At 63.4% G+C, this 11,121-nt stretch overlaps 2 protein-coding genes across 9 annotated transcripts; one reads left to right on the forward strand and one right to left on the reverse strand.

Moving 5' to 3' along the window:
• The first annotated feature begins 122 nt into the window (after positions 1-122).
• FNDC4 (fibronectin type III domain containing 4) lies at positions 123-6,605 on the forward strand. Its single transcript, XM_028725403.2, has 6 exons — positions 123-559; positions 2,852-2,967; positions 3,162-3,366; positions 3,682-3,771; positions 4,503-4,636; positions 5,220-6,605. The coding sequence occupies exons 1-6, from the start codon at positions 481-483 to the stop codon at positions 5,256-5,258; spliced, it is 663 nt and encodes a 220-aa protein (XP_028581236.1). The 5' UTR covers positions 123-480; the 3' UTR covers positions 5,259-6,605.
• Positions 6,536-10,997, reverse strand: LOC114595047 (low density lipoprotein receptor adapter protein 1-like). Of its 8 annotated transcripts, none has more exons than XM_028725399.2 (9): positions 10,716-10,997; positions 10,399-10,541; positions 9,118-9,253; positions 8,499-8,593; positions 8,230-8,302; positions 7,878-7,999; positions 7,657-7,718; positions 7,426-7,457; positions 6,952-7,195 (listed from the first exon to the last, which is right to left on the reverse strand). In XM_028725399.2, the coding sequence occupies exons 1-9, from the start codon at positions 10,804-10,806 to the stop codon at positions 7,086-7,088; spliced, it is 864 nt and encodes a 287-aa protein (XP_028581232.2). In that variant the 5' UTR covers positions 10,807-10,997; the 3' UTR covers positions 6,952-7,085. The 8 variants fall into 8 exon arrangements, with proteins under 8 accessions (XP_077782799.1, XP_077782798.1, XP_077782801.1 ...); XM_028725400.2 differs by having other exon boundaries at positions 8,499-8,613; positions 9,141-9,253; positions 10,716-10,906; XM_077926675.1 differs by lacking the exon at positions 7,878-7,999 and having other exon boundaries at positions 6,838-7,195.
• Positions 10,998-11,121: the final 124 nt, after the last annotated feature.

Consider the following 11,121-nt stretch of genomic DNA (forward strand, 5'->3'; position numbering starts at 1 on the left):
CGTCGGCGGGGGCTCCTTGTTGCCCGAATTCCCGGGCTCCGGCCAGTGGCCACTCAGGTCCGGGGCAGCTGCTGCTGCCCTGGCGGGGAGGCGAGGCGGAGGCGGCGCCAACTGGGCGGCGCTGGGCGGGCAGACGGTCTCCACGCCGGAGCGCGGCTGGTGCTGCTGCAGGGATCGCGTTGCCTCTCCTGCTGCTGCTGCCGCCGCCGCCGCCGCCCGAGCAGTCTCCGCAGCGGAACCGGGCCTCGGCCGCTGGGCAGGGCTCCTCGGCTGGGCTCTGCGGACGCCTCGGCCCGCCTGGATGGAGCCGCGAGGCGGCGGAAGAGCAGGAGGCTCCGCAGGCGGGAGCGCGGCGCTGGCACTGACCCGTCCGGCGGGAGCCGCTGCGGCGGAGACTGCGGGGGGCCCCGCGCTGGCCGCCCCCTGAGCGCCCGGAGCCTCGCCGGGCTCCATGAGCAAGTGCTGCGCCCGTCCGCGGCCATGGCTTCCCTCCCCGCGTACCTCAGCCCGGCGGCCGTGCTGGTGCTGGTCAGCTGCGACCTGTGCCTCGTGCGCGCAAGTAAGTGCCGGGGCTCCGGGCGGGGCGGGAGGCGGGAGAGAAAAGGCCCCCGGGGGTCAGGATCGGCGCCCGAGACCAGCGCGCTCTCCCCACAAGCGCAGGCCCGGCTGGCCGTCTCTCGGGCCGCTGGCCTTGGTGCTGAACCCGGGCTGCTCCGCACCCCGACGAGGGCCGTCGGAGGGCGAGGGAGGGGGTCTCTTGGGCCCCAGCTCTGCCCTGCCCTGCTCGGCTGCGTCACTGGCCGCCCATTACCCGCGGAAGCAGCCGGATCGGGGCAGCAGCGCGGCCAAGGCAGGCTCGGGCCCCTCTCGAAGCGCCTTCTTCCCGGCAGCCGCGAGCGGAACCCCGGCCAATTTCATTAGAGTAAAAGCCTGGCTCCAGGGAAGGCCGCGGCTGCCAGCTGGCCTCGCTTAGGTGAGAAGGAGCCTCTGCCCACGTCCCCGGCCTCCGCCTCCTCTCGAGAAGTGGCAAAGGTCTCTTGGCAGGGGGCAACTCCTGGCACCCTGCGGCCACTCCGCTGCCCTTGACCCACGAGGAGAAGGTGGCTCTGGCCCATTCTGACGCCCGACGCCCCAAACCGCACTTGACCCATGAGACACCCCACGCACGGTCACGATCCCCTCACTCTGGCCTGCTTCGCCCGGAATCCGGCCCCAAAGCGGCGGCTGTTGCTTTACTTCCAGCTGCCCAAGACGAGGGTCCCGACTCTCCCTCGCTTGGAGAAGGACACCTTTTGACCTCTCTCCACCCACCCGGGGCTTCCACGCCGGCTTCCGCCCCCCAGACTCCCCTGCTTGGCGGGCCCGTCTTTATAATGCATAATAGCTGACTTTGAGCCGAGGCCCCTAGGAGTTGTAAGTGCGGCTTGCAAGGAAAGTAGGTGGTTGTCAGGAGCTGCCATTCCCGGGGAGTCTGAAACCAGGCAGGTCTGGCGAGAGGGACCTATTGGCAGTCAAGCCCGCAGAGTTCCAAGAAAGACATTTATTCGTTTACTGCTCAAATAGATGGCCCTCCTGCTTCTTGCCTGGTGCCCTCAAAACAGAAGTTTCTCAGATGAATGGCTTAAAATACAACTGCAGGAGCAGGAGCAGAAGGGGATCCATGGAGGGTTCCTTGCCTCCCCTCACTCTCCACCCCGGATCTCCTCTGGAGAGGGAGCTGGAGGCAGGGAGCGGCCCTGTGGCCGAGGTCAGGAAAGGGCAGCCCAGCCAGGGCAGGAGGCAACCTGCTGCCTCTTTCCCCCAAAGAAAAGGGGCCTCTGTGGCTGAAGGGGGGGCACAGCCAGGGCACCAAGCGGAGTCCAGGGCGCGCGGTTTTGCCAGGACTCTGATGAAACGGGAGAGCGCAACTGTGACAGCTGAGCGGGCGGGAGGCGCCACTGGCGGGGAGGTCGGCTGGAAGAGAAGGCGAACCGCGGAGTCCAAAGGTGGAAACTCTCGGAGGAGGTGAAGCCCTGGGAGGAGCAGGTGTTTCTGCGGGATGGAGGGTCTTTCCTTGTTTCACGGCTCCCTACAAGGCTCTCCCCCTCCGCTGAGCCACTCTCCCTCTTTCCCCTTGGAGAGGCAACAACCTTTCGCCCTTCCGAGTAAAAGATGAATAGGGGGGCACAGCGAACATGGAGCAAAAAATAAGAAAAGAAAATATGCTGGAACAATATTTTTCAGACAATTCTTAATTGATCTTTGGAACTCACTGACCCAGTATTATCCTCCTCAAAGGAATATTCCTGTCTCCACCAGCAGGTCGTTCCACCACCAGTTTCCAGTTTCCCTTCTTCAGCTTGCAGTCAGAATCTCGGGCCTAGCGAGCCCCTTCCATCTTGGTCTTCAGTCCATTGTTCAACACAAATAAAGCGCCCTGGGCTCATAACCTTTAATCGGCTCTGTCTGGGTCTCGTTTCTATCTGTACTCACCACCGGAGTTCACGTTTAGAGGGGAAATGGCTTTAGTTTTCAGATTAAGTTCTTTCTTTCTTTGTTTTTTAAAAACTAAAGCTCAAAGCAGCTTGCACGAAAGCACTGCGTTGCAAGATGATAACTCTTAGCTCTAAAATGACACCTTCAGTATAACAGCACCAAGGACGCGGACGCTGCCGTCCAGGCCCTGCTCCCCTCCGTCTCTAGGGGTGCTAAATCCCATGGAAAGGCCGCTGCTCCCTGGACAAAGTCCTCCCCGCAGCAGCACCAACTTGTGCCAGCCCCCAGGAGGGCGGAGATGGAAGGGACCCCTGGGGTCATCCAGTCCAGTCCTGCCCAGCCACCAGTGACCCTTCCATCCCTGCTTGCCTCACAGATCGGCCCCCGTCGCCCGTCAACGTCACCGTCACCCAGCTCAAGGCCAACTCCGCGATGGTCTCCTGGGATGTCCCGGAAGGGGACGTCGTCATCGGCTACGCCATCTTGCAACAGGTGAAGCTGGAGGAGGAGGAGGCGGGGGCGGGGGCGGGGGGGGGCGCACCACTCCTCTGTCCCGCAGCCCCACCGCCCCCTTGCTTCTCGCTTCTCCAACCGCTTTGTCAGCCAAGGGGGGCTATGTTCTCTTCCCTCCCTCTTTCTGCCCTCACCCGCTCTGACGGCCTCTCCCCCCCCCCCCTTTCCGGCAGCGGCAAGACGGGCAGATGCAGCGCTTCATCCGGGAGGTGAACACGACGACGCGGGCGTGCGTGCTCTGGGACCTGGCCGAGGATGCCGACTACGTCATCCAGGTGCAGAGCATCGGCCTGCACGGCGAGAGCCAGGCCAGCAAGAGGGTCCACTTCCGCACCCTCAAGCAGAGTGACCGCCTGCCGTCCAACAGCTCCAGCCAGGGTAGGCGAGGCGCCCGGGCGACCTTCCCCTCTCCCACCCCACGCCCTCCGGAGCCTCGCTGACCGGCTGGGCGCCCCTGTCCCCCTCCAGCGCCGCCTGTCTCCCCCCAGTCACTCCCGGGCCTCCTCCGGGGGCCAGAAGCTCCGTGGTGCCTCCGTCCAAGGCGGGTGGGGCCCCCTCAATGACCTGCGGGCAGCCCAGGGGGAGGGGCCGGCGAGACCCCACCCAGCCTGCAGCTGCTCTCCCCTCCTTGCTCTTCCCCGGCTCTGAAAAGATCCCCTTGCCTCGCCCGACGGGGCGTCTCTCTCTCCGCAGGAGACATCACCATGGAGGGGCTGGACAAGGAGCGGCAGCTGCAGACGGGCGAGATCGTCATCATCGTGGCTGTGCTGTTCATGTGGGCAGGTGAGGCGCGTGGGAAGCTCTCTTGGGCCTCGTCCAGCAGGCTCCGCTTATGTTCCTTACGGGTGTGTGAGGATCCCACTAGCGCTGGCACGGAGTTTCTCTCTGGGTGCACAGCCAAAGTTCCTTCTTCTGTGCTGCATCTTTTGGCTACCGTGCTTTGCACGGAGGGGCCCCGCCTGACAGCCTCGCGCGTCCAAATGAAGCATCCCGTTGAACGCGGCTCCGTCAGAAGAGCCCAGCAGCAGCAGCAGCAGCAGCAGCAGCAGGATCAGGCCCAAGCGAGCGGGGACACCTCAAAAAGTGGCTACCCAGTTTGCAAAGAGGACCTGAGCAAAGCGCAGCCCTTTCCTCCTCCCCGCTTGTGATTCCCGGTCGGGTGCTTATGGTGGGGCGCACCCCAAGTTCCCGATGGGCAGTTGGCATCTGGGTTTGGGTTTTGACGAGCATTGTGCAGAAGCAACAGCTCTGAGAGGATAAAATCGCCGCGAATCTGAAGAGTCGCCGGATCAAGGCGATGCGCGGGAGATTGGGTAGAAATGCTTATTTCGGGGCGCAGGGCCGAAGGAACGCGAATTCCCTTTTCTGACTGAGCTGTGTTGAACTTTTGCGCAAATAAAAGATCTGGGAAGCCACCAGCCACTGACTCCAGCATGTCAAAGGGCGGGGGCGGGGGGAGAGACCCTGGCGCGATGGAGGCCCCTCCTCACCTTCCTTCCTCCTTGCTTCCGCAGCGGTGATCGCCCTCTTCTGCAAGCAATACGACATCATCAAGGACAACGACTCCAACAACAACAAGGAGAAGAGCAAGCCGGCCTCGGAGCACAGCACGCCCGAGCGGCCCACCGGGGGCCTCCTCCGCAGCAAGGTGGGGGCGGGCGGGGGCCGTTTCGGAAGGGGAGAAGAGGGAGCTTGGCTCAGCCCACCATCGCCGGGGAGGGGACCAGGGCGGAGCTCGACGGCGGGCAGCCCAGCCCGAGACAGCGGGGCCGGAGCTGCTGCCCGGTCCTCGGGGCTCTCGGCGGCTGGAGCGGGTCTGTGCCGCCACCGCCTCCTTCTCCTCCGGATGCTGGTTGCGCGGCTGCAGCAAAAGCGCGGCGCCGGGAGCCGTCGGGGCTCCGGGGAAGCCGGCTTTGGCCGAGTTGGGTCGCTAGGAGCGCTCTTCCTCGGCAGCAGCCGGCCTGAAGGGCGCCGGAAGCGAACCCACCCAGGGCGGGTTGCCTCTTGCAAGGGGAAATGAGAGGTGGGGACTTTGGAGACGCATTTTTCGAAAGAGCGAAGGTGCCGGGCGCTCTCCAGGGCAATGGGGGCGATGCTGCAAAGGAGGCGCCGCAGTTCCGCTGCGGGGGAGGGGCACAGCCTGGCCAAGAGGGAGCGGGAGGCGTCGGGGCCCCCCAATAGCTCTGGGGGTCCTGCTCGCTCCCACGACCCTCTCTCTCTCCCTTTTTCAGAAGATGAAATCGCCCTCTGTCAACATCATCGAGGTGTAGCTGAAACTCGCGGGGACCTCAGTGGCCTCGCCCTGCCACCACCGTCGCAGCCTCCTGCTTCCCTGCATGCAAAGAGTTCCTGCTTCTTCTCGCCCCAAGAGGAGCAGACCTGCATGGAGCCCGCCGGGGCCAAAGTGCATGCAGAAAGCCCCTCTCGCCCAACCCTTCTCTCTGGGGCCACCCACCGCTACTATCCGAAGAGCCTCGTTGCGGGAGCTGAAGGCGCGACCTCACCCAGCCCTCCTGCAGCTTCACCATGGAAACTCTGGACTGGGCCCTGAGCGGGGCCACCACCCAGAAGACCATGCTGGGCAGACTTTGTCGCCTCCCACAAGAGTTCCCTTCAGCCCCTATGCCTTCCCACCTGCCCCCTCTCACCTGCCAGCTGCCCTTGGCTTCCTCTTGGGGAGGTACCAGCTGTGTGCCAACTGCCTTTGCCCTCCCCCTCCAGCCAAAGCCAGCCCACCTCCACCTTCTTCCTTCTCAGCAAGATCAGGAGGGGTCCCTTCCCTCCTGGCAGCTGGAGAACTGCCACCCACCACCTCCCCCTGGCCACATCCAGGAGGAGCCCCCCCCCCCCCCCCCGTGACACATGAGCACCCAGCACTGCCTTCCAGGAATCCAGCGCTTCCGGCCTGAAGGCTCAGCTCAGAGCGCTGCGTTGGGAGTGGCAGGTGGCCTTTCGGTCCTGGCAGAGAGAGAACAGCTTGCAGCCCCATTTGCCTATTTCAGCTGTGGGGCTGAGAGCAGCTCAGGGCCCTTTGCCTGGAGGTCAAGCCACCCCATCCCACCCTCCCCTCAGGACAGGCAGTTCTCCGCCTCCCCAGCTGGGCAGCAAAAGACCCTCTTGTGCCTCCCTGCTGCTCCACTCCCCCCCACCCCAGCCAGAGAACCTACTTTAACAAGTGAAGACCCTCGCAGGCTCCCTCCCCTTGCACAGCAAAGAGCAGTGGTGGGAGCTGTGGAATCCCCTGCTTGCCCACCTTGCCGCCCCACAGAAGGGCTGCCCCCAGGCCCACTTGGCTTGCTTCTCCCCCCTTGGGAAGGGCCTGCCTGGCACAGCTCACCCGAAGAGCTCTGGAAGTGGCTTGCAGGTGGTGCCAGACTGGTGAGCCCCAGGCAGGTGAGCCAGGAATCCCGGCCCAGGAAGGAGACAGACGGTGCTATGCCCCCCACCCCCCTGTGTGCCAGTCAGGCTCCCCCAGAGATGGCCGCCTGTGCCACTCGCTGCCCCTTTCCCCCGTGGGCTGAGGCCTCTGCAAGGAAAGACACCCAAGTACAACAACAGTAGAAATGGTTTATTTCCCTTTAGAAAAGGACATTAAAAACTAGTCTTTTTGCTACAAAGCTGTGATTTGGCAGTGATGAGCAGCTGGTGGGGAGGGGAGGGGGCTGCCTTCCCACCAGAGCTGGACGGCAGGGCGGGGGGGGGGGGCAGCAGAGGGAAGGATTTATCTACACTCAACACAGCCCTCCTCAATATGGGGTGGGTGAGGACTGATGGGAATCTGAATGCTGCCCCCCCCCCCAATGTTCAGGCCTCAAGAGCACCATGAGGAGGCCTGGTGCACCCCCCCCCCGCAGGAGAGGTCCTGGGGCTGAGGACCCCTGCTGAATGCCCCGCAGGGTGCTGTTGGGGTTCCCCAGGCCAGCAGGGTGAGGGGCTGGCCTGGGGTGCTGCTGAGGGTCCGAGGCAGGCTGGACCAGGTTCTCAGGGGTGGGGGCAGCTGGTCCTTGTGGGTGACAGACAAGGGGCAGCAGAGGCTGTGCTGGAGATGAGCAGCGAAGACACGGTGAGTGGCAGGAGAAAGATGAGGAGAAGCAGCCTCAGAAAAATGTCCCCGGAGGCAGGCAGCTGCTGGGGGGGCTGCAGCCCCAGGCCGCCACTGACTGGAAGCGGGCAACTGGGGAGCCCCCAAACGCAAGCCCCCCCACACCTGAAACACACAAGGGCATTGAGAGGAGCCACTCAAGAGGAAGGAAAAAAACAGAGAGAGAGACGGGAGGGAGAGAAACCGACAAATGGAAGAGTCCATGTGAAAATGCAGGGGAACCCCCAGCTCCCCTGGAAGAAGGGAAATGAAAAGCCTTCAAAGGGATCCCCCCACTCCTTCATCCCGAGCAAAGGTTGAGGGCGGGGCCATGCTGGGGGGGGGTCAATGGTTACCTGTGGTGGGGCGGCCCCTCTCCTCTACGCGGCTTGGGGCAGAGAAGAGACAAAGATCAGAGCAGCAGCAGCAGCAGCAAGGAGAGCCCCCCCCAGCCAGACCATTTCCTACTCCACAAGCCCTGCAGCAGCCCTTCAATGTGTCCCCCCCCCAGAAACAGAAAACCCACACCTCTGACTGCCTTGCCCCCCAACCATCAGGGGACCTTGACGCAGCCAACAGGCCCCTACCCAGAGAAGGCTTCGTTGAGATCTTCCTCCTCCTCCTCCTCCTCGTCCTCCTCTTCTTCCTCCTAGGGCCAAAGAAAGCCAGGTGTCTGCCAGGCCCCTCAGAGAGAGCAGGCAGCCCCCGCTGACACACAAAGGGCGGGGCTGGTGAGGGAGGGAGCCTCTTGGCCCTGAGAGCCAAGGGGGCCTGGCAGTGGGGCAGCAGGTCACTCCCAATACCCTACCTCAAAGTTGGTCTTGAAGGGGGGGCTGCCAAGGGGTGACCTGCCAGGAGGGCGGGTGTTTTCCACCGGGGGGCACAGCGGACTCAGGGAGGGCTTCTTCTCCCCCTCCCCTTCCCTGGAGCCTGGTGGAGAAAAAATGCCCAGAGGCTGAAACCCCCAACAGCGCCCCTCCCTTTCCCAGTTGACATGAAGACCCCCTCCTGTGCCCCCCACCATCCTCACCACCCCACAACCTTGGAAAAGAAGGGTGCACTGGGGGGGGGGGGTGGCAAGAGAGCCACCAAGGAAGCCAGACAGGAGCAGGTCGCGGGTTTGGCATAGCGATGGCAAGGGGCATGGCCCCCATCCGTACCTGCCTGCGCAGCCTCCCAGAGATCCAGGGCCACCTGGAAGGCCTGAGCCACCGTCAGAGTCACAGCCTGGGCCTGCATGGGCGACACGAGGCAAGAGAAGGCGACCGGGGCAGCTGGCGAGGCAGCGCCCTGCAAAGGGCCCTGGGAGGGAGGTGGGGAACCCTTCTGCGGGGCATGCAGGGGCAGAGGGGCCAACCAGCGAGCAAAGCCCACCCCAAAAGAGAAGCGCAGGACCCAGCCCTCCCCAGGGGGCGAACGCAACGCTTACGATCTTCTTCTTGGGCGACAGAAAGGCGTGGCACTCGAGGGCACCGCTCTGGGGGTTCTGTGCCACGTAGGCAAAGACTTTGTTCTGCAGCTTGTCTGTGGTGCAATAGGAAATCCTGAAAGAGGGCGGGAGAGGAGGCAGCGCTCGGCATCCCCACACCAAGCACCCCTGGCAGGGCAGGAGGGGCTCAGGACGGGGCAGGGGGCCGTGGGAGATGGCCACGTTGCTGGGCATGCAGGACTAAGGCAGAGACGCAGCACCATGAGAGCATTTTGCCCCAGCAGTGGATTACGAAAACCGGAAGAGCAGAAAATGTTCCTGTCCTGCAGGCAGCAGAAGCTGGAACCGGGGAGCAGCCCCGCCCCCCCAGGGAGCAGGGAGGGAGCATGATGGGGCTCCCCAGCAAACCACGTCCCCCAGGACAGCAGGTCTTTGTTCCAAAGGAGACGCCTGCGGGCTGCCCCTCACTTGGCTTCCGCAGTGCCCAACTGGGTGCATGCCTGCTTGCTTTCTATGCTTGCTTACAGCCCAGCCAGCCAGCCAGCGGGCAAGTCCTCAGCCAGGCAGCCGTGCAGAGAGGGGCTCAGGCAGGCAGCGCCCTGGCCTCCAGCAGCCCTACCTTGCAGAAGCATCCTCACACACCTGTAGATGGAGATGGTCTCAATGGTCTCCTTGGTCTCAGCGTCTTGCAGAGAGAGGCCTCGTGGGGAGACAGTCAAGATCACCTTCCGGAATTTCTTGGGCCCCACCCGAGCCTGAGGAATGAAGGAAGAGATGGGGAAGGAGGTCTCCTGGATAATCACAGAAGACCCCCGAGCCCAGCCCTCAGCTCCTAGCAGACTTCCAAGAAGCGCCCCCCCCCCCTTCACCCTGCACCCATCCTGTGAAAGAGGCAGGCTGGAGCACAGAAGGAACTCAGGAAACATTCCATTTTTGGCAGACAGAGAATTCCCACTGGGAGGCATCTCCATCTCCTTTTCCGTAGATTTGTCCAATCCCCTTTCAAAGATAGTTCTAGGCTGGTGCTCATCATCACACCTGGAGACAGCATGTCAGGACAAAACCCTTTTCTCCAAATCAGGGAGCCCCAGGTGCAGTAAGGTTTCTTCCAATCCCTGCACCATTCGGGCTGCCCTTTATTCTGGCTCTACAGTAGCTTATTTTCTTAGGTTGGGAAACCAGAACAGATCTGATCTTCACTAAGATGCGTAGCCAGTGGCTCCTGAAACCAGCCCCCGTGGCATCAGCAGTGAGTCTGTCTGAGGGGAACAAGACCTTCAGCGAGACCCTCAGCCAACTTTCACAGATTCCTCAACCGCAACATTCCTTCAAGAAGACGGCTTTTTCTGAGCTACTTCCAAACATATTAGCTGCAACGTTCTTTAAGTAGGTCTGCCCTTAAAAGGAGCTTGATCTGTTGACAGTTTTCTCTGGCACCAAACGATCCAGGCACGTGACTCCTCCAATCTTGTCCCAGATTCCCTGGTTGCTCTTTCTTGATCATGTCGAGGCTCAGTTGAAAGTAGAAAACAGGAGAGACCAGATCCTCAAAGGGAAACTCAAGAGCAGGATTTCCAGCAACTGGAATCCTGCCGCCTTGATTGTGGAGGCAGAGCAGTGGCCATGGCCAGCCCTCTCCCCCTCTTAACCCAGGGTCTCTCACACTTGGGTCTCCAGCATAGCTGTCAACTTTTCCCTTTTCTTGCGAGGAATCCTATTCGGACTAAGGGAATTTCCCTTTAAAAAAAGGGAAACGTTGACAGCGATGGTCTCCAGCTGTCTTGAGACTACAACTCCCAGGGTCAGTGGTCTGGGATGGTGGGAGCTGTAGTCCAAAAGCCGCCCGGCTGGTGGCCACCCCCGCCTCCCGCGAGCCTCGGGTCTCCCTCTCGCCTCCTACCGTGGCCAGGATCCGGTGGATGGCGGCGCTGGCCATGTCCTCCCCCTTGGGCTTCTCCACCAGCGTCATGCCCAGGTACTTGAGGGCGAAGCCCATCCCCTCCAGCAGCGGCTCCCGCATGTCGGACCACGACTCCGGCAGCTCTGCGGGGAGAGAGGCAGGGAAGGGGCGCGGGCCCCGTCAGACCACCGGGGAGGAGCAGGGCGGAGGAGGCAGCCCCGAGAGACCCCCCCCCCGGCCCGGCAGGGAGCCTCCTCCGGCCCCGCGCCCCCCCCCCCCGAGTCCCACGTGGGGCTCCGCGGCGGGGAGGGACTCACGGTGGCGGCGGAGGCGGGCGACGCCCAGGCGGTGTCGGGCGAGGCTGGGGCTCCGCAGCACGGCCCGGCCCGCCGCCCGCAGCGCCTCCATCGGGAAGGGACCGGACGGGGCGGGCGGGCGGACAGAGGGAGGCAGGCAGGCAGGGAGGGAGGCAGGGGCTCCGCGGCGACGCCGGCCTCCTCCTCCTCCTCCTCCTCCTCCTCGGCTGGGCCAGGGCGCATGCGCGGCCAGCACCCTCGCCCACAGAGATAGGAACGGGGAGAGGTGCCGGGAGGACTGGGAGGAGAACTCCGCCCGCCCCGAGCAGCTCCTCCTGCCCGAGCCCGGAAATCCCCCTCCCGATGGGGGCGGGCGCCACTCTGCCCTTTAGTTGATCTCTGGGCCTCGGCGCGCCCTTCCTCCGGC

Source organism: Podarcis muralis, chromosome 3 (assembly GCF_964188315.1).
Source record: "Podarcis muralis chromosome 3, rPodMur119.hap1.1, whole genome shotgun sequence".
NCBI lineage: Eukaryota > Metazoa > Chordata > Lepidosauria > Squamata > Lacertidae > Podarcis > Podarcis muralis.